Source organism: Notamacropus eugenii, chromosome 1, assembly GCF_028372415.1.
Source record: "Notamacropus eugenii isolate mMacEug1 chromosome 1, mMacEug1.pri_v2, whole genome shotgun sequence".
Taxonomy (NCBI): Eukaryota; Metazoa; Chordata; class Mammalia; order Diprotodontia; family Macropodidae; genus Notamacropus; species Notamacropus eugenii.
This window is the reverse complement of record NC_092872.1, coordinates 251,774,651-251,798,578: the sequence shown is the minus strand read 5'-3', so window position 1 is coordinate 251,798,578 and position 23,928 is coordinate 251,774,651. Positions and strand designations below refer to the sequence as shown.

Sequence of the window (23,928 nt, the reverse complement as noted above, 5' to 3'; positions counted from 1 at the left end):
ACTAAGTTACAGTAAAAAAAAATTAATAAATGTGACTCAAGAGTGTGCAGTGTAGGTGTTGAGGCCATGTTATTTAATGGATTGAGTGCTGGGTTTAGAGTCAGGAACTCTTGGATTCAGATCCCATACTTGTCACTTACTAATTATATAACTCTAAACAAGTAATATGATCTTCTGGTAACTTAGACAACAAGGAAGGATAGGGTACTCAAAAGAGCACTGGACTTGGAATCAGAGGGTAGGATTAAAATTGTTCTGTCATTGTGTTAACCTTGAATAGATTAATTAACTTCTTCAATTGTCAGTTTTAACCATCTGTAAAAACAGCAAATTGAATTTCATGACCTCAAATATCCCTTCTAGCTTTAATCTATGATCCCATGATTCATGAAAGGGTATAATTTGTGATGTGTAGAAAGGTACTATCACACTCGGAGTACTCCACTCTGGCTGAAATCAGAGCATCTTTGTCTAGTCACATAATTATGGGGTGTAGACAGTAAGTACTGAAGTAGTTTATAGGACAGAAAGTGCATCATGGGCTAGAGTCCTCAAGGAAGAAGGAAAGAAAACATTTCTTTAGTACCTACCATGTGCCAGGCACTATGGTAAGTACTTTTAACAATAGTTGTCTCATTTAATCTTCACAGCAAGGGAGGAAAGGCAGATAAGGCCAACAGATTTGAGCAAATCATATTTAACACACATTCCTGAAGCACCTAATATTTGTCAAGTACTGTGCTGTGTTCAGGGGACACATGGGGAAAATGAAAGGAAAAAAGGAAGAAAGAAAGAAAGAAAGAAAGAAAGAAAGAAAGAAAGAAAGAAAGAAAGAAAGAAAGAAAGAAAGAAAGAAAGAAAGAAAGAAAGGAAGAAAGGAAGGAAGGAAGGAAGGAAGGAAGGAAGGAAGGAAGGAAGGAAGGAAGGAAGGAAGGAAGGAAGAAAGAAAGGAAGAAAGGAAGGAAGGAAGGAAGGAAGGAAGGAAGGAAGGAAGGAAGGAAGAAAGAAAGAAAGAAAGAAAGAAAGAAAGAAAGAAAGAAAGAAAGAAAGAAAGAAAGGAAGAAAGGAAGAAAGAAAGGAAGAAAGAAAGAAAGAGAGAAGAAGGAAGAGAAGGAGGGAAGAAGGAAGGGAAGGAAGGAGGAAGAAGGAAAGAAAAAGAGAAAGAAAAGCCTGTTTTTCCTCGGGTCTTAACTTTCTTGTTTCTTCTTTCTCCCATTGATCTAATGCTTCTGTACCACATGACTAATGTGAAAATAGGTTTAATATGAATGTATATGTAGAGTGTATATCAAATTATATACCATTGTGGTATGGGAGGGAGAGATGGGGAGAAAATTTGGAACTCAAAATGTTATTGAAGTGAATGTTGAAAACTAGTTTATATGGTATAATATTTATATAATTCAAAAAAGAAATATGAGCTAAAAAGAGTCTTAATCTTCTGTAGAGATAATTATATACATTGATCTAGCTATTTGTAATTTACAAAGGATTTTCTTTTTACTAACCCTGGGATATAAGTACAGTTACTATTATACCCATCATAAAGATGAAGAAAACTGATTCTCAGAGGTTAAGTGATTCATCTAAGGTGACACAACTAGTAAGTGCTTGAGGCAGGATCTGAACCAGGTCTTCTGATACCAAACCCTACATTGGAAGATCGAAGGCAAACAGGAAGGGATAAATGTTTTTAGGGGAAACAAAATGGAGATGGAAAAAAAATGCTTGTAGTGGAGTTAAGTGGAAACCATACAATGACAATTGCCAAATAATGTGGTTGTTATTGTCTCCTGGAAAGGAGTGGACTCCTTGCTCAGCAGAAGTTGTCCAGGGAAGTCTAGGTGACATTTTATCTGAGATGGTGTAGAGGAAGGTTTTCATTACTTTATAGGTTGTGCTGTCTGACCTCTGAAGTTCTTTTCAAGTCTGAGATTCTGTGATTTTTATGAACTAAATCTGGGGTTATATTAAAAAATATATATTTAGTGTTTCTAAAGGAATGAGGAGGTTGGAAAGATGAGGAAAAGACCAGAGCTGACTTGTATGCAGTCAAGTCTGGTATTAAAATTTTCCCCAGAGATGATTAATCTACCATATATAAGGGATGTGGCAGACTGAACAGTAGAGAATAGTGTTAATCAGGTCACAGTCAACAATTTGACCCTTTGTGTGGCTCCATTTGCAGATCATACCCCTAACTATAGCCATCAGTTTCACATACTCATATCTACGGTCTCAAGGGAACAAGGGAGAACATGGATGATTTGGTGGATACCAGGTCCCTATGGAAGTGGGAAGGTGGTGTGATTTATGAACAAAACAATACAGAACAAATACATCTTGGAGGACAGGAGGCTCTGATGATGAACTGTGGGCATCTTCCCTTTATGTGAAAATAGACTCTTTCTTTCCATTAACCACAGGGGCCTTCAGGAGCAGACAAGATATTTAACTGGTTGACTTTTTGTTTCAGAGAGCAGACATGGCCATCTCGGCCATCACCATCACACCAGAACGGGAGAGTGTTGTAGACTTCAGCAAACGGTACATGGATTACTCAGTGGGGATTCTCATCAAGAAGCCGGAAGAGAAAATCAACATTTTCTCTCTCTTTGCTCCTTTTGACTTTGCTGTTTGGGCCTGCATTGCAGCAGCCATCCCTGTGGTTGGTGTCTTAATATTTGTGTTGAACAGGATACAGGCCGTCAGGTTGCAGAACTCTTCACAGTCTAGTCCATCAGCATCCTCCACCCTTCACAGCGCCATATGGATTGTTTATGGAGCCTTTGTACAGCAAGGTATGTTGTAGATCCTTGTTCAGTACCCCTTCCCTATGGTCCTTGGAGATTTTTGGTAAGGGCCCAAAGACTTATTTAAGAACAAACAAACAAAACAAAATTTTTAAAATAATGTATCCTGCTTGTTCATTGGTAAGGACCTATAGAATTATTTCAATCTCAGTGATGCCTAGAGATGAATAAAATAATGCCAGGCCTGCCTTTTCATTCTACTTCTCCACTTTAATTAAAATTAACTTGGAAAGTTCGGGTTTGCTGTCACTTTTTTATTTGATTTTACCTTGGATGGATCATTTTGCATAGAATGTTGTCAAATAAAAACTGACTTTCTGCTTAATTTAAAACTATTAATGTTGAAGGAAAAACACTGAGATTATTTAGAAAGAATCCAAACAGAGCCCAAGCATTCCAGACATTTAGAGCTTTTTGGGTAGTATTCAGTGATGTTATGGGATTGTCAAATTTTGGCCGGAAACTACAAATTCACACAGCTCCTAATGTGATTTTTGGCTCTGATTCTTGCCTCAGCAAAGACCTGGTGGGCTGAAGAAAAGCAATGTGCCCCTGAGAGCATTCTTAAGCAACCACCTAAGGGACTTGGGAGACATGATGGGACTCACAGGGGCAGCCTTTGACTAAAAGTCAAACATAATAGTTCCAGAACATTCTAAAAAGATTCATCAAGGGAAACTAGGATATTAATAAAAAACATGACATGGTGCATCATGTCATCATGGTTTTGAAGGTTGAAAAGAAAAAGCACATGGATTCATTGGTGGGAGTTAATATTATATTTATACATTTTTCCTGAATATGAAATGTAAATTGGAAATTGGAAACATCCCAAATCATAGCTTGCGGCCTTGTAGGTTTTGTACCACAGAGGAATAATGCATAAGATTATCAATGAAATCATTTTTAAAAATCCAAGGAATCTGCTTTAAGTTTTGACAAGTTCTGTGTTACTTGGCCGTTGATACTGGCATGACTGTGTCTTAGGGCCTTCACAGTGGATCCCTGAGTTTTCAGTGGCTTCCATGGATTCATGACTGTCTTTTTAGTTGTTTTCTTACTTCAATAAGGGCAAAATGAGCAAAAAGTAACAAGGCCTGTGATTGATGGCAATGAGGAGAGTGTTGGTGATACATGAATGGTCATTGGGAAAACGATCCTTTCACAGTCTTTGCTTCTTTCAGGTGGAGAATCACCCACAAACTCCATGGCCATGCGCATTGTGATGGGGAGCTGGTGGCTTTTCACCTTGATTGTCTGTTCATCTTACACAGCAAACCTCGCTGCCTTCCTCACAGTGTCACGGATGGATAACCCAATAAGGTAAGAAAGACCTTGCTTCATTCAGTACTAGGGCTCAGGGATGTAAGTTAAAAAAGCATCAAGTGAATATGTATATACATTCTGAGCCATGAATTCTCTTGATTAAAGGCCCCTGAATACTCCTTGTTTTATTATTATTGGCATTGTTAATATTATCATCATCATCATCTCCCTATTATGTTCATGCTCATTCAAAAAGTGGGAAAAATCATTGGGAGGAAACTTCTAAAGAGAGGAAAATCCTTTTCAGATGGGTATCTTGTGACTTGTGGCCCTGGGAGCCATTTTCTCACTTTCAAATATACAAACCAAATTCACTTCTGGAATTAGTCTTTCCTTACTCAACTAGGTTGGATCCTTACTGGACTCAGCTACTTCTATGACTGACTCCAATTGACTTTGTTACTGGCTTTAGCTTCTGAGTTGATATCTGATGACATCTTTCACCTTTCAAAGCTCACAAGTTTCCAACTCAGTCAATTCTGTCTCCAGATAATACTCTTTTAAATTACCTGAAATTAGGAAAAAATAAACACACACACACACACACACACACACACACACTACTCCAAGTGCTTGGGCTGGTATCTGGGGAATGGAGAAAAAGCATCCAGCTCCCTTCCCCCTCCCCAACAGGTGACTAACAGCAGTTCTTCCAGGCAGGGATAAAAAGTAATCTAAAGTCAGTTGGAGGGGCGGAGCCAAGATGGCGGAGTGAAAGCAATGACTCACCTAAGCTCCTGGACAAACTCCTCTGGATATCTCTGAAAGGAGAATCTGACCAGACTTTGGAGGTCTAGAATCCAGTGGGTGACAGACTTTGACAGATTCGGAGCCCAGGTTGGACTGGAAGGTCCACGGGAAGGATCTGTTCCGCAGGGGTAAGCCCCCAGCGCACAGCGCAGCGTGGTCAGCGCAGCAGGGCGGAAGGGACCTGAGAAGCCCGAGAGTGGCAGGCGAAACCAGTGGAGCAGGAGACAAGCCAAACTGAGCCAGTGAGAGCTGCTGAGCGCCAGATATCAGCGCAGCAGCCCTTGAAACCTTCAGCCTGAAGACTAAACTTCAGTAAGTCACCTACTGGAACTTCCGGGAGCTAGGATGGCGGAGTGATCAGTAAATGCTCTCTCCTCCCCCCTGATGATCGTGAAAGAACCATAAAATTCTTCCCCAGATAAATCCTGGATCAGCGGGAACAGCAGAAGGGGGCAAATAGTCTCATAACACCAGAGGCTAGAAAAATAGCAAAGGGGGATTCTTCCTACTGTGGCGGAGGTGATCTGGAAGGACAGACGACCCAGGGCAGAGAAAATTCGCATTGAGACCCAGGCAAGCCTCAGAGCCGGGAGACAAGCCCCAGGAGGGGTGGGAACAAGCATTAGCTTCTAGGCGTGCCCCAGCCCTCCAGGGGAAAAGGGAAGACAATAGGGAAGCTGGGATCACCATCCCCTGACCTTGCCTTTGCCTCAGGTCAGCTGAGAAGATCTCCTGAGACCAGACCACCCCTCCCACACACCTAACAAGCTAACCCCAGGGTTGATCTGGGAAACAAAAAAAAAAAGCCTGCTTTTAGCCTAGACACACATCAGCTCAACTTAAAGATCTGTACCTTCTGACTGAAAGAACCAGAAGCTACAACACTCAGCCAACATCATGAATCAGAAAAAGCAGACAAAAAGTTAAAAAGCCATAGAATCTTTCTATGGGGATAAGGACCAAAACACAAACACCAAAGAGGTCAGAGCTGAGACTGTACTTCCATCTGAAACCTCAGATGGGACTATGAATTTCTCGCAAGCACAACTAGATTACCTGGAACATCTGAAGAAGGATATAAAAGAAAAACTGGCCAATGATTTTAAAATTATAAAAAAAAGAATTCACTGATGAGAACATCACTCTGAAAAGGGAAATTGAACAAATGGAAAAGGAAGTTCAAAAATTAACTAGAGAGAATAATTCCCTAAAAGGAAGAGGTAATCAAATGGAAAAGGAAACCCAAAACCTCATTGGGAAAATTGATCAGATGGAAAAGGAAACCCAAAACCTAACTGGGAAAATTGGTCGAATGGAAAAAGAGGTACAAAAATTAAATGGAGAAAATAGCTCCTTAAAGGGAAAAATTGGTCAGATGGAAAAGGAGATGCAAAAGCTAACTGAAGAAAACAATACGATGAAGATTAGAATTGGGCAAGTAGAAACTAATGACTAAATGAGGCAACAAGAATCAGTCAAACAAAATCTAAAGAAGGAAAAGATAGAAGAAAATGTAAAATATTTAATTGGAAAAACAACTGACCTGGAAAATAGATCCAGGAGAGAAAATCTAAGAATTATTGGCCTGCCAGAAACCCATGATGAAGAAAAGAGTCTGGACAATATTTTCCAGGAAATCATCAAGGAAAACTGCCCAGAAGTACTAGACTCAGAGGGCAAAATAGTCATCGAAAGAATCCACCGTTCCCCTCCCGAAAGGGATCCCAAACTCAAAACCCCAAGAAATATCGTTGCCAAATTCCAGAGCTATCAAGTGAAGGAGAAAATACTACAAGCAGCCAGAAAGAAACAATTCAAATATCAAGGACACACAGTCAGGATCACACAGGACCTTGCAGCTTCTACATTAAAAGATCGAAAGAATTGGAACCCAATATTCTGTAAGGCAAAGGAGTTGGGACTTCAACCAAGGATCAACTACCTAGCAAAGTTCAGCATAAAATTTCAGGCAAGGAGAAAGTCATTCAACGAAATAAGGGATTTCCAGAGCTACCTGACCAAAACACCAGAACTCAATAGACAATTTGATCTTCAAATGCAGGTCTCCAGAGAATCATAAAAAGGTAAACAGAGGGGAAAAAACAAAAACAAAAACTTGCTACTCAATTAGGGCAAACTGTTTACCTCCCTATAAGGGAAGATGAAACCTGTTAATCTTGAGAACTGTGCAGCTATTATGATAAAAGGGATATATGTAGAGGGAACGGGCATAAAGTAAATGATGTCATGTCAAAAATATGATTTAAGTATGAGAAGGGATTGTAATAGGAGGTGTGAAAAGGGGGAAGCAGAAAATGGCAAATTATATCACAGGAAGAAGTACAAAACTATAGTAGAGGGAAGGAGGGGAGGGAGATGAGCATTGTTTGAGAGGTACTCTCATCTGATTTGTTCAAAGGAGGGAACAATAATCTTAAGTAGATAATCCTAACTAGCTCTATAGGTAGTAGGAGGGGAAGGGGGAAGAAAGGGGAGGGTGGCTGAAAGGGAGGAAAGAAGCAATAAGAGTAAAGGGGAGTAAAAGGGAGGGGGGCTAAAAGAAGGAGGGGAAGGCTGCAGGAGGAGGGGGAGAAAAGTGAGTACTATTGAGGAGGGGAAGGGAGACAGGAGAGCTAAAAGCACAAATGGTGGGAAAGAGGTTGGAGGGAAATACACAGATTGTAATCATAACTGTGAATGTGAATGGAATGAACTCTCCCATAAAACGGAGATGGACAGCAGAATGGATTAAAAGCCATAATCCAACAATATGCTGCTTACAAGAAACACATTTGAAACGGGGAGATACACATAGGATAAAGGTCAAAGGATGGAGCAGAATATATTGTGCTTCAGCTCATGTAAGAAAGACAGGAGTAGCAATCCTAATCTCAGACAAAGCAAAAGCAAAAATAAATCTAATCAAAAGGGATAAGGATGGAAACTATATGCTGCTAAAAGGCACCATAGACAAAGAAGCAATATCATTACTAAACATGTATGCTCCAAGTGGGATAGCATTCAGATTCTTAGAGGAGAGGTTGGGGGAGTTGAAGGAAGAAATTGATAGCAAAACTATACTAGTGGGGGACCTCAACCTCCCCCTCTCTGAACTCGATAAATCCAACCTCAAAATAAACAAGAAGGAGGTTAAGGAGGTAAATAAAACTCTGGATAAGGTAGGTATGATAGATCTTTGGAGAAAATTAAATGGGAATAGAAAGGAATATACCTTTTTCTCAGCGGTACATGGAACATTTACAAAAAATGACCATGTACTAGGACATAAAAATCTCACAATCCAGTGCAGAAAGGTAGAGATAATCAATGCATCCTTTTCAGATCATAATGAATTAAAAATTACATGTAATAAAAGGCCATGGAAAGAGAAACCAAAAATCAATTGGAAACTAAATAATCTAATTCTAAAGAAGGGTTGGGTTAAAGAAAAAATCATAGAAACAATCAACAATTTCATTCAAGAGAATGACAATAGTGAGACAACATACCAAAACTTATGGGATACTGCAAAAGCAGTTATTAGGGGAAGTTTTATATCTCTGAATGCTTACATAAATAAAATAGAGAAAGAGGAGATCAATGACTTAGGCTTGCAGTTGAAAAAGCTAGAAAAAGAACAAATGGAAAATCCCCAAGTAAATACCAAATTAGAAATACTGAAAACCAAAGGAGAGATTAATAAAATTGAAATTAAGAAAACTATTGAATTAATAAATAAAACCAATAGTTGGTTTTATGAAAAAACTAATAAAATTGATAAACCTTTGGTCAATCTGATTAAAAAAAAGAAAGAAGAAAACCAAATTACTAATATTAAAAATGAAAGGGGTGAACTCACCTCCAATGAGGAGGAAATTAAAACAATAATTAGAAACTACTTTGCCCAACTTTATGCCCACAAATTCGATAATCTAAACGAGATGGATGAATATTTTAAAAAATACAAATTGCCCAGATTAACAGAAGAGGAAGTTGAATACTTAAACAACCCCATCTCAGAAAAAGAAATTGAACAAGCCATCAATGAACTCCCTAGGAAAAAATCTCCAGGGCCAGATGGATTCACAAGTGAATTCTATGAAACATTTAAAGAACAGTTAATTCCAATACTACATAGACTATTTTTGAAAATTGGGGAAGAAGGAGTCCTCCCAAATTCTTTCTATGATACAAATATGGTTTTGATACCCAAACCAGGAAGAGACAAAACAGAGAAAGAAAATTATAGACCAATTTCCCTAATGAATATAGATGCAAAAATTTTAAATAAGATTTTAGCAAAACGAATACAGCATCTTATCATGAGATTAATGCATTATGATCAGGTAGGATTCATACCAGGACTACAGGGCTGGTTCAATATTAGGAAAACTATTAGCATTATCAATCACATCAACAACAAAGCTAACAAAAACCACATGATTATCTCAATAGATTCAGAAAAAGCTTTTGAAAAAATACAACACCCATTCCTACTAAAAACACCGGAGAACGTAGGAATAAAGGGTACTTTCCATAAAATAATAAGCAGTATCTATCTAAAACCTTCAGCAGGCATTATATGCAATGGGGATAAGCTAGATGCATTCCCAATAAGATCAGGGGTGAAACAAGGCTGTCCATTATCACCACTATTATTCAATATGGTACTAGAAATGTTAGCTGTAGCAATTAGACAAGATAAAGATATTGAAGGAATAAGAATAGCCAAAGAAGAAACTAAGTTATCACTCTTTGCAGATGATATGATGATTTACCTAGAGAATCCCAGAGATTCAAGTAAAAAATTACTTGAATTAATAAACAGCTTTGGCAAAGTTGCAGGTTACAAAATAAACCCACACAAATCTTCTGCGTTCCTATATACTAGCAACAAAGTCCAACAGCAAGAGATAGAAAGAGAAATCCCATTTAAAGTTAGGGTAGACAGTATAAAATACTTAGGAGTCTACCTGCCAAAACAAACCCAGGGATTATATGAACACAATTACAAGACACTTTTTGCACAAATAAAGTCAGATTTAAGTAAGTGGAAAAACATTAGTTGCTCATGGGTAGGCCGTGCTAATATAATAAAAATGACAATTCTACCTAAATTAATATACTTATTTAGTGCCATACCAATTAAACTATCAGACAATTACTTTCTAGAGCTGGATAAAATAATATCAAAATTCATTTGGAAAAACAAAAGGTCCAGAATATCAAAGGGACTAATGAAAAGAAATGCTTGGGAAGGTGGCCTAGCGCTACCAGACCTCAAACTGTACTATAAGGCAGCAATTATCAAAACCACTTGGTATTGGCTAAGAAACAGAGAGGTAGACAAGTGGAATAGACTTGGCACTCAAGATGCAGTAGGCAAGGAATATAGCAACCTTCTGTTGGATAAACCCAAGGACCCCAGCTTCTGGGATAAGAACTCATTGTTTGACAAAAATTGCTGGGAAAACTGGATAACAGTGTGGCGGAAATCAGGCATAGACCCATACCTGACACCGTACACAAGAATAAAGTCCAAATGGGTACATGATTTAGGTATAAAGATTGATACCATGAATAAACTGGAGAAGCAAGGAATAGTGTATTTATCAGATCTATGGAGAAGGGAAGAATTCTTTACTAAAGGAGAGATAGAAAGCATTATGAAATGCAAAATGGATAACTTTGATTACATTAAACTGAGAAGTTTTTGCACAACCAAACCCAATGCAACCAAAATCCGGAGGGATGTAGTAAATTGGGAAAGAATTTTTTACAGCTAAGCTCGGGGATAAAGGCCTCATTTCTAGAATATATAGAGAACCGACCCAAATGTATAATCATACAAGTCATTCCCCAATTGATAAATGGTCAAAGGATATGAACAGGCAATTTTCAGTAGAAGAAATTAAAGCTATCTATAATCATATGAAAAAATGCTCTAAATCACTATTGATTAGAGAGATGCAAATCAAAACAACTCTGAGGTACCACATCACACCTATAAGATTGGCAAACATGACAGAACAAGAAAATGATAAATGCTGGAGAGGATGTGGGAGAGTTGGAACACTAATTCATTGTTGGTGGAGCTGCAAGCGCATCCAACCATTCTGGAGAGCAATTTGGAACTATGCCCAAAGGGCTACAAAAATGTGCATACCCTTTGACCCAGCAGTATCGCTACTAGGACTATATCCCCAAGAGATCATAAAAATGGGAAAGGGTCCCACATGTACAAAAATATTTATAGCAGCACTCTATGTAGTTGCCAAAAACTGGAAGTCAAGGGGATGTCCATCAATTGGGGAATGGCTGAATAAATTATGGTATATGAATGTAATGGAGTATTATTGTGCCATAAAAATGATGAACAAGAAGACTTCAGAGAGGCCTGGAAGGACTTATATGACCTGATGCTGAGTGAAAGGAGCTGAACCAGGAGAACTTTGTGCACAGCAACGACCACAGTGTGTGAGAGTTTTTTCTGGTAGACTTGGAATTTTGTAATAACGCAAAAACTTCTTATAAAAAAAAAAATCCCAAAGGTGGTTCTCAAGGCAAAATGCCTTCCACGCTCAGAGAAAGAAATATGGATGTCACTCACAAAATGTAGCAGATCATGTTTGTGTATGTCTATGTGTTTGTGTATCATGTTCTGATTTGTTATACGATTTCTTTCATTTATTTTAGTCTGACTACATAGCATGACTATAGTGAAAATGTACTCAATAGGAATGTATATGTAGAATCTATACAGAATTGTATGCAGTCGTAGGGAGGGAGGGGGGTAGTGGGGGATAGGTGGGGTGGGATAAAATCTCAATTGTGTGGCAGTGATTTTTAAACATTAAAAAAAAAAAAGATGGGAAGAAAAATAAGTAAAGTCAGTTGGAGGGGCATATTAATCCTTTTATATGGAAACTTATTTATGGCTCCATGCCCCCTGAGTCATCAGGCCTTGTGGCTCCAAAGTCATTTAGAAGGCTTTCTGGCACAACACAATACTAACCTCTAAGATACTGTGACTAAAACCAGTTTTCAAAGTTCCACATTGGCATGTATGTGCATGCCCCAAGGACTGGCACCTCAGAGATAAGTTACACATAAGTTCTTGCTTCAAGGATGAGAATTCTCCAAATCAATGAATTTATGGTTCCAGATTCATTTACACATTTATGTGTATGAGGAAGAGGTAGAAGAAGACAATCATTCATTAAGTGCCTGTTATGTGCTAGGAATTGTCAAAACTTTTACAAATATTACCTTATTTGTATCATTTCATCAAAGGACATAATACTTGAAAACACCCACATAGTATTTAATAGAGGTTGATTCCCTTCTCTTTCCCTATATGTGTATGTATGCATGTATATTTATCACTTGTGTGCATATACATATTTACACACATATGAATATATTTTATTGATATATCTGTGTATATGTACATGTATATGTATAAATAATTATATTTACATGAATACATATTTACTTAAATATGTACATATACTGTAAAAAACAGGGACCAAGACATAACTCCACAGTACTTAAATAGACTCTGTTGCTAAGGAGACAGGTGAGTCGTATAGTCACATATGACAATGTTGACTCCCTGAGTTCCCACCATCTGATCCTAGTATCCTGGGCTATCATCAGTTGTTTTACCTTTTGTCTTGTTGCTGGACTTTGATGACCCTGTAGGACATGGTGAAACTGATCATTTTGCATTGCTCTGTCTCATATAAGTCCAATTCACTTGCAAGTCAAGACCATCCTTGTGATGACATTGGTTTTCTGAGAATGAAAGATGAATGACAAGTGCTACAATAGATTGGCTTTCTTCCTAGAACTTGATTCCACTGGTGTCTTAGCCTTCTTCCCTGAAGAAGATAGAAGGAACTTAGAGCTAGAAGTAACCGTAGAAATCAGCTAGTTCACTCACTTCATTTTACAGAATAAGACAATGCTTTGCTAAAAATAAAATAAAAATGAAGTAAAAGGACAGAGATTTAAATTCAGTTGCTCTGACTCTGGATCCATTAGTTTCACCGTTAGACTACACAGCCTCCCAAAGTCTATTTCCCCTGCTGCTTCATGTTCTCAAACAGTATTGAAAATAAGGAAAGTCAAGTATGAATCTCTTAATTCCTTAACTCTGACCTTGAACAAGTGCAGCCATCTGGCTGCCTGCTCCAGCCTTCAGCCTCTGAGGAATAGATTCCTTAATTCCACCAGCAATCTATCTCTTTAATTCTCCTTATTTCCAAACCAAATGGGCCCCTCCCACTTCCAAGTCATCCTGTGGGCCAGGAATGGAACTTTTCCAGCAATGGAAGTATACTACTGGCTACTTCTGAACTGGGATCAAATTTAGCAAACTCAGGTACAAGGTATTGTGCTCAAAGTTGGAAAAATATGCAAAGCTGACATAAGATAGAGTCCTTACTATATCTAGGGGCTGAGTGGCACAGTGGACAGACTGCCATGTCTGGAATCAGGAAGACTTGCATTCAAATCCAGCCTCAGACATGTGTTACTTGTGTGACCCTGGGCAAGTCACTTAACTCTATGTACCTTGGTTTTCTTATCTGTAAAATGATCAGGAGAAGAAAATGGCAAACCACTCCAGTATCTGTACCAAGAAAACCCCACAAAGGATCACGAAGAGTCAGATATGACTGAGACGACTGAACAGCAACAACAAAGAATCTCTACGCTCATGCACAAAAAGCTATAACACACACACACAAAATACATGAAAATGGCATGGGAGGGATACAGTGTTATATGAGGCCAGAATGTGGGAGACGGTATTATTTTGAGATCTTGGAAGCTTCTAACAGAAAGAGAAGAAATGGGGTTCTCCTTTTTAGAAATTGTCTGTCAACACAAATGGCTAGTGATTTGGAGAGAGAGGCAAAAAATTACCAAAAGCTTTAGTAGTTGGGTAATGTTGTTCAAGTCATTTAACCCTTGGGGGTCTCAGTACATCTTCCTACATAACAGGACCAGATGATACCTGAGGTACTTCCAGTTCCATCTTCTGTGATCCAATATCAAAGAGGCAATTGATGTCTTATTAGGTATTGGCTTGTTTTGGTTTTGTTTTGTTAAGACTGATGCCTTAAGTTCTAGGTTGATGATTTCATCCCTATAGGGAGTGATTGGTAAGGGAATCCAAAACCATCAAATAATTAACTCACTTTTTTAAAGTGCTTATTGTATTCTAGGTACTTTATGAAGCACTGAGGATGTGAAAAAGAAGGAAAAAATGCATGTGTAATTATGTACAAGATACAGATATATAGAGGGTCACGTAAGACTGCCAGTCAGGGTACCAGCAAAGGAAATCTTTGAGCTGAGTCTTGAAGGATTCCAGGATCCTCCAAAGATAAGGTGGAGTTAAGGGAGCATTGCAGGTATGGTAGACATAGCCATCCCAGTATCAACTCTGAAATAACACACAAATTTGACAAAACTTAAATCAGACTGTCTGGAGTTTATAAAAGAAAAATACTTTGTTGATAATCTTATGCATTGTTCTATTGTAGTACAAAACTGTTGTAGCCCCAAAGGTACAGAAATGGGAAATAGAATGTTGAATGGGAGGATCGTTTGATATGGCTGTACCAAAGAAATGGAGGCAATGAATCTACATGCCTATTTTCAGTAATTTAGCTGAGTACTGGAAAAGAGGGAGAGAATGATGACTAACAGGGATAGTAGGATCTAGTGAGAGGTGTTCTTAATTATTATCATTTTTAAAAATTAAGTATGATGGAGACAAAGAGAAATTCAGTGTTAGAAGAAGAATGATAGTAGGGACAAACTGTTGGAGAAGATGGGAGGAGATGGGATCAAAGATCCATGCAGATGGATTCAACTTGGCAAGGAGGACCACTTTTTCATCTGGAAATTCCCATTAGGTATGCCTATCAGCTAGAAATCTGTAATTAGTCACCTTAAAAGAGTTGCTTGGGATACCAAGAGTTTAAAGGACTTGTGCCTGGTCCCACAGCTAGAATGTATTAGAGGATAGATTTGAACCCAGGTCATACAGCACTTTTATCCACTATGACATGCTAAATCAACTTTTCCCCCCTCTTTTAATGTATGAAAAACAGAATTTCTCTTTACCTTGCAGTGGAAACTGCAGGGGCTTTACTTGGGCCTGAGCTGTTGGCTCATTAATTTTAAAATATTATGGGGTATCGGGTCAAGGATCATAGAGACATATAGTTTCTCATTCTGAAGATGATTAAAGACTGAGCTGGGCTTGCTGACTTCACATTCACCTTGCACCCCTCTTGTCTGCAGTGAGAGATAAAAGCCTTACTTATCATGCTAGAAAATGTTTACACCGTGTTTTATCCTGTTCCTGGTTTGCCTAATGTTGATCGGGTACCATTTTATATTGGTTGAGGTTCCAGATGGAGATTTTTTTCACTTCTGTTCACCTTTTCTTTTTCATTTTTTCCATTCTCCCTATATCTCCCTTTCTGCTTTCTCCCTTTATTCACTAACTCTTGGAAAGAAAAAAAAATACAGGGAATCCCATCCAAATGTTATACAATATGGTTCTGTTTGGACTGCCAATGTTCATGAAATGTCACAGCTCCCATTCTCATTCTAATGTTAAAACATCCGTATAGCCCAGTGATATCTTAATTTCCTTTCTGCTTTCAAAGAGACATTGAGGCAAGCAAGAACTAGATATTTGGGAAGGCTGCGTTCAGCAAAAGGGTAAAAATGCCACCTAACCTAGTGGATGTTTGGCAGTGCACCAGTTCATCCGCTGGATCTGTATCATAGTTTCATGTAGCCTTGAGGAACATTAAGAAGTTAGATCACCAAACAATCCAAAAAGTACTTGTTTTTCTCTAAAAAACCTCATGAAGTAGAAATTGCACAATCTCCTAATAATCTGTGCTAGAGCAGAAAATTTCTCCTTATGGAATAAGTCCCCTTGCTACAGTTAGAGTGTAATTTTCACTCTGTCCTCAGTGGGTACAAAGACCATCTCTTCCACTTGCTCATTGCTGTTTATTTTAAAGCTCTGCAGAATTTACCCCCCTCATCTACTATAACCCTGTTTTTTTTTTCTTCTAGTCTAAATTTCTAGTCCTTTAGACTTTCTGTGAGGTCTTGTGTTCTGTGGGCAGAATGATGACAATTCTTTTTTATATATTCCTTCATAACTGGCAGGCTGTTTCCTATCCAACAACCCTATGAGAAGACTGGTACAAATATTATACATATTTGATAGATGAGAATATCAAGGCTCTGGGGGCTGGGATGTATGTGGATGAAGATATATGCCCAAAGTCACATGACTTAAAAATGCTAGAGCTAGTCTTATAATAATGGCTCCTATTTATGTTATACTTTGAGACATCCAAAGCTTTTATTTTGCACCATCACCTGTAACTAAATTACGTATTTGATAGTGCAAATATGCTTATGCCTATTTTACAGGTGAGAAATATAAGATGGTTAAACATTTGTCCAAGGTCACCCAGGTAGGTAGCAAGTAGCATAATGCCTGAAGCAAAATCCTCTGTCCTCCTTTCTCTTTAGGAAGTGGAGGTAAGAGAAGTCATCTCAGGCCATTTGTTGTTTATACCTTACTATCTTGAAGAATAGTTTTCTTCTTTTCATTAATTGATCAGTCAATAAGCTGTTCAATAATCCTAAATCAAACAATACCCCAAAGGTGCTTACTCTTTGTCTTGACTTTATGGACAAAAAAAAAAAAAGTGAGATGGGCAACCTAGAGTTAGACCTGGAAGATAAATCCCTACCTCTAATGATAAAGCAATGAAATAAGACAGGGATGGTATGATGAGAAGAGAGAACAAGGACAGTTACAACAGAAGAAAATGACTGATGTCCATACTCAAAATGAGCTGCCTAATGAATAGTGCAGAGTGTGCTAGCTTTATCTAAGTTTGAAACTCAGGAAGGGGCATGACTAACTGGTTGCACCAGCTTTCTTAGGTCCAGGGAGCATAGGGCAGCAGAAAAAAAAAAAAAGCAATTGGAGATTCCATGGAGATCCATGTCTACTCCCAGACAAACCTCATTATAAAAGATCTTTGAAATGAATAGAAATGGAAAGAAACAGGATTTCACATGAGCCAATGAGTATCATTGGCACTAAATGGCTGAGGAATACCGTCAATCATATAATAGGGGGTATAAAAAAAGATGCCTCCCTGCTTGTGTGGAGTCTCAGAATGGAATCAGGACCTCAAAGGTAGCAGCAAGGTACTTTAGAATTAAACTTGATGAACATGGAATAATTGAATAGTGACTTGGAAATGAGTTAGCAGAATGTGACTATATATTTAATTTTGCAATTCTACACAACAAAGAAAAGAAATACTGTACGTAGGGATCCCATTTAGAATTAATTTGAGTGGGAAGGGAAGGGAAAGGAAGACATGATTTCATTACCACAAAATTCTAAAAAGAAACATCTCTAGTGGTCCGGAAGCTTGAAAAGATGAAATTTTGGCTATACAACAGTAAGTAATCCCAAGGATGAAAGAAAAGATATCAAAGGAGATCAATGTGGAGCTCTCTGGTGAACTCAAATTTTAAGACCTTATGTATAAAAGATAAAGGAAAGAAATGAACAGATAAATGCACATATGTATATTATAATGTATATTATGTGTATATAAAGACAGAGAGCAACTGAGCTAGAGAAACAGAGACAGAGAGAGATGGAGACATGGAAAAAGGAGAAAGAGAAAGAGAAAAGAATTATCAGGAGAATTGGAATTAACAAAGTTTCTCTTAAAATTAATTTTTTGGACAAGACAGAGAGATGCAGTTTAGTTATAGCGATACAGTTTTATAGTTTGTTAAAAAAACTATACCTAAACAATATTAAAATTTTTAAATGTTTTATATGTTAGCATTTATACATTCTTATTTTATACATATTTAAGCATGTAAATATATGTTAAAATGAAATAATATTCTCTGTATACAGACTCATGACATACACACACACACAGATATGTAATAGACTGATAAAACCCCATAAGAATAGTACCTGGACAACTGAAAATTTTTGAACAAATAGAATAGATGTTCTTGGTATTCATAGACTCTCAAAGTTCTACAGAGAAATTCCAGGGCATTCATAAATTTGGATGGGAAAAAATACATAGTTATTTTCACTAATCTCTAACTGAAATTCCTCATTAATTTCGGTTGTAAATCACATATATATATATAGATAGATAGATTAGCTAGATAGATAAATAGATAAATACACACATATGTATATATATGCATGTGTGTGTGTTTGTGTGTGTGTGTGTATGTATTCTGAGAAGGAGTTCATCAGGAAGTCACCAGACTGCTGAAAGAATCTATGACAAAAAAAATTAAGAACCCTTAGTGTAGAATGAACTGTTTTTTTTTTTCCAGGAAAACACTGAAGACAGAATAAAAAAGCTATGTTTTTTAAGTTATTTTCAGAGCACTGATGTAAACCATTCAGGGATAAGTTCTTTGTTATGGAAGACAGTGTAATTCTATTAAGTGGCAGAAAGAATAACTATGAATGTTTCAGAATGTCAGGTGAAGTTTGAATTAACAAAGTTTCTCTTGAAATGATTTCTTGAGGCAAGACCGAGGGACCTAAATTGGGCATAGTTATGCAGCCTTCTAGCTTGTTGAACAATTTTACCCAAAGAATATTGATTCACATTGTATTTCAACTGGAGTAGGTCTCTAGTGGTATGTGAGAAAGTTAAGATTTCTTCATCATTTTTATTATTTACTTGAAAGACACAAAAGTCGTGACTATCCATTTGTACAGGATACAATATTGGGACAGAATTTTAGAAAAGATGAATAAAATTGAGGGGAAAATCTAGTTTAGGTAAATCCCAAACCTCCACGATAAAGCTTCACAGAGATAAGTGTTAAGTCCTGTTCTCAGCACCAAAGATGAATTGAATAAACTTCATAGTTGTTCATATGAAATGTCAAGAGATTTTAGCTGACCACACACTTAATTGATGGTTAATAATGTAAAATGACTGCTTTGCAATTTATTGGTATTATGTTCCATTAGTTAATAAAATTATACAAATCAGGGAAAGCAATAGTTATAGGATAATAGATTTGTAAAAATCTAGCTCTGATACCAAATAATCTCACTCATTTAACAGATGAGAAAACTGTAGGGAAGGGAAATTTAGTATTAAGCCCCAAGTCACACAGTTTTTAAGTGTTAGAGGCAGGATCTGAACCAGGTATTCTCGGGTCCAGAATCAGCACACTGTTTCCTGATATTATCCTCTCTATAGACTATACAATACTTGGAGTAGAGAGACTGCTTTAGAGTTTAATCTATTCTAGCTGGCTAAACACCCATTATCAAGTCTTAGTGATTCTTGGCAAATTATTTCCAGAATTTCTTGCCCTCTGATTCAGTCAGTGAAATAACACATTTCTCAAGCAGAGAAAAAAATAAGATTTTTGCTGTCAATGAGTTCATGTTCTAATAGGGGAGACAATATGTAAACAAACCACGCACATTAAGATCTATAGAGGATAAATGAAGGCTGTCTTAAAGGAGTACTAACTTTGAGAGTGGGAAAGGCCTTTTGCAGAAGGTAGGATTTGACCTGAATTTTAAAAGAATCCAGGGAATATATGAAACAAAAGTGGAGGGTAGGAAAGTCAATCTCTGGGTCTCTATCTCTCATCTTTTTCTTATTCAAAGTCTAGCCTTTTTTTTTTTTGAGACAGAGACAGAGAAAGAGAGTGAGAAAGAGAGAGAGAGAGAGAGAGAGAGAGAGAGAGAGAGAGAGAGAGAGAGAGAGAGAGAGAGAGAGAGAGAGAGAATATCTCAGAGGGCCAAATGTTAAATGTTAAAAAAAATGAACAAGTTCTGATGCAGACTTCAGGTTCCCCAAAGACATCTTGGCTTTTATACATCTCTCAATTAGATCTTCCATGAAATTAACATTCATCAACTTTGCCCTGTCAAATTGATGTGTTTTTTTTATTTGGATGACTGTGCCATGCCTCCTCTAGAATTACATGGAGAATGGGGCCATGTCTTCCAGAACAGGACCCAGACAAACAAGAAGAAAAACATTTTGGAATGATGTACCTGGTAGAGTTCAGTTATGATGGCAACAGGTATCCCTTAGCCCCTAAACACAAGAGAATAAATGTTAAATCAAATTGGTAGAGTGAGACAAAGAAACAGAACAGACATGAAGCCATTAGGAAAAAAAATAAACAAGAGGTTGTATAGATCCTATCAAAAGAGAAATGATCAGAGTAGAGCTATATTTTTGCCAGAAACTTTACTCTCCGACAGAGGAATCTTAAATTTAAAGCAGGGCTGTGTCCATAAGCATTGGGGAAATGGATTCTCAAAAGAGATAGAAGAACACTGATTCACAGACACCACAACTGAGAACTGTTCCAAACACAGAATAACTATGAGGCAATTAGGTCTTTGTTGTGGGATTGGGAATTCAGATTTCTACCGAAGGTGATGGGTGTTGAAGGATCATAAATTGTGTTGAATCTCAAAATAATCTCCTTTTACTGGATAGACTTCTGCCAACTTCCCTAGGGCCAAGATCTAAGAGAAGCATTATCAACTGTAATTTCAAACAATGGCAAACCTTCTGAGCTTTCATGGTAGAAGTAACTCCACTGTCCTTTCTGCTTATCCAGAGGACAGAATTTATTACCAAGGCACAATTTCATTCTTCACTGATCTTTCTTCCCTTAGGAACAGATCAGGTTTTGGGACAGTGGATGGATAAAGTTATTTTGTTTTGTTTTCTTGGTTTTTTAATAAGTTCTAAGGGAATAATTGAAATTTGTTCAAAGGAAGTTTGTTATTCTGTTTTATTTCAGGATTGACTTCCTGCAGTTCCCTTTTTCTATATCTGTAAAATGGGAATAATATAATTCTCACTAACCCCAAGAGCTATTTGAAGGAAATACTTTTTAAACCCTCGTGATAAACAACTGCTTTTATCCCATTTTTCCTTATCCTCTTTTGTTTTATTCTTCTCCAACTTCTACTCTTCATCCTCTATTCTTTTCTTTCTCCTTCTCTTCCATTTACATCATCATCATCATCACTTAAAGAGGTCCTGTAAAAGTCATTCACTCATAATCTATTCACTACTTAAGACACTCTTCTCCATACTATACAGAGTTGTTAGAATTAAGTAAGATAATGTCAATAAAATAAGTTTTTTTAAAATTCCCTGCCCTCACATAACTTCTAATTTATTGACCTATTGGCATATGACACAGTATAAGAGAAGGAGCATCCAAGTAAAGTCAGAAAAGCCGATTTTGGATTCTAGCCCCAGCCCCCATTAGCTAAGGACCCCTGATCTACACTACTTAATGTGTTGGTGCCTCAGTTTCCAGGTTTATAAAATAGAGCTAATGATACTACCTCAAGGGTTTACATAACTCATTCCAATTCAGTTAGTATCTCCCATGTGCTAGACCCCACTTTAGGTTTTGGAATGCAAAGACAAAACAGCAACAACCAGCCATTGACTTCAAGGAACCTACTTTTTTGCAAGGAGAATAAAAAACAGACAGAATGAATGAATGAATGAATGAATGAATGAATGAATGAATGAATGAATGAATGGAAAAAATGTATTAAGTGCTTATTATGTACACAGGGCAGCTAGGTGGCACATGGAATAGAGCACTGAGCCTGGAGTCAGTAAGGCTTATCTTAATGAGTCCAAATCAGGCTTCACATAGCCCTGTTTGCCTCAGTTCCTCATGTGCAAATTCAGCTAGAGAAGGAAATGGCAGACAACTCCAATATCTTTGTCAAGAAACCCCCCCAAATGGGGTCATGAAGAGTCAGACACAACTGAAAAACAACCGACAACAACAACAAAATGTACACAAGCACTTTGTTAAGTGCTAGAGACTCAAATAGAAAAACCCTCAGGGAGATCACATCCTAGTGAGGGGAGTCTATCTATCTATCTATCTATCTATCTATCTATCTATCTATCTATCTATCTATCTATCTATCTATCTATCTATCTATCTATCTATCTATGTATGTATGTATGTATCTATCTATCTATCTACCTATCTATCTATCTATCTATCGAGAGAGAGGGAGGGAGGGAGGGAGAGAGAGAGAGGGAGAGAGGTCTCAGCTAAAAGTCAAAAAGAAAGACTTTTAGGATTCAGTGGCTAAAGAGAAGATAATACATCTTTCAAAATGTCATTTAGAATGATAAGACCATACTTTCATGATTTTATACCATTAAGACTTCAGTGGCAAAAATCTTTCTTTTCTAATTCTTCTATACTGGTGGCTGCTGAGAAAGCATGGGCTCCAGAACCTGCAACAGTTGGCAGGTTGCATCTCCGTAAGAGTGTTTGTTACTTGCTGAGATGATGCAAAAATAAATATGTGGAAAACATTAAGAATGAGTCCATTGCTTCCACTTCCTGTCCACAGATAACTTTGAGTCTACCCCTAGCTCCCTCCACTCTAACAGGCAAGCTTTAGTCTCACCTTATCTAAATTCAAGGCTTCAAGTCATGTCCTGATCATGTTCACGTCATGTTGCCTATTATCTAACCATCATCCTCATGTCTTCTTTTCCCCTGCACCTCCTGCAATAGCCCAAGAACCTTGAACTCTATTTCATCATTTTTCAGATCTTAAGAATCCGCTTTCACTAAACCTTGCCGGGAATCAGCCCTCCATCTCACTTCCTGCTGTCTATAGTAAGCCTTTCCTATTGTCATCCATTTTTTAGAAAAAATCCATATGGGAGCTTACTTTCTAATAAAAGAAAACTATCCAAGGAAATAGTGGCCACTGTTGTCATTTTTCATCAGGGAAGTTACAAGGATGTTCAGTAGAAACATAAAGTAATTGATAAATCCTTTCCAGGAACTGCAATATTGCTTTGATTGTTTGCAGAACTAGAAAGAGACAACAACGTATAATGTATGTTATATAATGTAGGAATTTCAGCTAGAATTGACTCCTAACAAAAACAAAAGACAGAGAGAGACAGAGACAGAGACAGAGAGAAGGGAAGGAAGGGAAGAGAAGGGAAGGGAAAGGAAGGCAAGGCAAGGGAAGGGAAGGCAAGGGAAGGGAAGGTCTCAGAGCCGAGAAGAAAGGACATAAAGATTTTACGAGGTGAGTGTAGTAAAGTAAGTGCTTTACAAGTATTATCTCATTTGATCTCTGAGAGGCACTATTATCATTCACATTTTACAGATGAGGAAACTGAGGCAAAGAGTGATTAAGTGATTTGCCCAGGGTCACATAAACTATCAAGTATCTGTCCAGTTTTAAACTCAGATCCTGGTGACTTGAAGTCCAACACTCCATCCACCATACCAACTAGTTAAGTCTTAAAGAACAAGGTTTAATTATTCATTTGACTGGGACTTGTTTTGGGATCCTGGGCAACATCATTTAACTCCTCAGTGCTTCAGCCAACTCTTTAAGGCAGTAAGTTGCAAAGTGAATGCCTATTTGCATTGTTACAAGGATTTCCTTGTTAGTAATTTGCTTATACTAAAGAAATGGAAAGGTGGTTAAAATAAAACAAAGCAAGGAAACAAAAATTCACAAAAACAACTCCCCCTAACATAATGTTTCTAAAGCTTTGCAAGGTCCTTGCAGTCTAATAGCTCTGTAAGGTCAATATTTCCAGTATATCCCTTCCGATTTTTGTTTGTTTATTTTGGTTGAGTTCTGAATTTATCAGCATACAGAATCTCTAGTGAGGAAACTCCCTCACCAGTGTAGAATGGCCCCTCCAGTATGTTCATCCTTCCTTGCTGAAGAAGACCATGCCATCAGAAAACTAACGACATGACTTGCTCTTGACATTTTTTTTTTTGAGTGAGGGAGGGCTGTGCAAGTCACCAGCCTCACTTCTCCTCCAGAGTCATCTGAATCCAGCAACCAGATACTCATCAGGATGAGTGGAGGTGACCCAGGATGAGGCAGTTGGGGTTAAGT

At 37.6% G+C, this 23,928-nt stretch overlaps 1 protein-coding gene across 4 annotated transcripts in view; it reads left to right on the top strand.

Moving 5' to 3' along the window:
- GRID1 (glutamate ionotropic receptor delta type subunit 1) overlaps positions 1 to 23,928 on the top strand; it is a 1,146,328-nt gene that overhangs the window by 1,011,981 nt on the left and 110,419 nt on the right. For all 4 annotated transcript variants that reach the window (XM_072628547.1, XM_072628546.1, XM_072628545.1 and 1 more), the window contains 2 exons: positions 2,477 to 2,801; positions 3,998 to 4,136. In XM_072628547.1, coding sequence (XP_072484648.1) covers positions 2,477 to 2,801; positions 3,998 to 4,136 — 464 coding nt within the window. The remainder of the gene's footprint in view (positions 1 to 2,476; positions 2,802 to 3,997; positions 4,137 to 23,928) is intronic.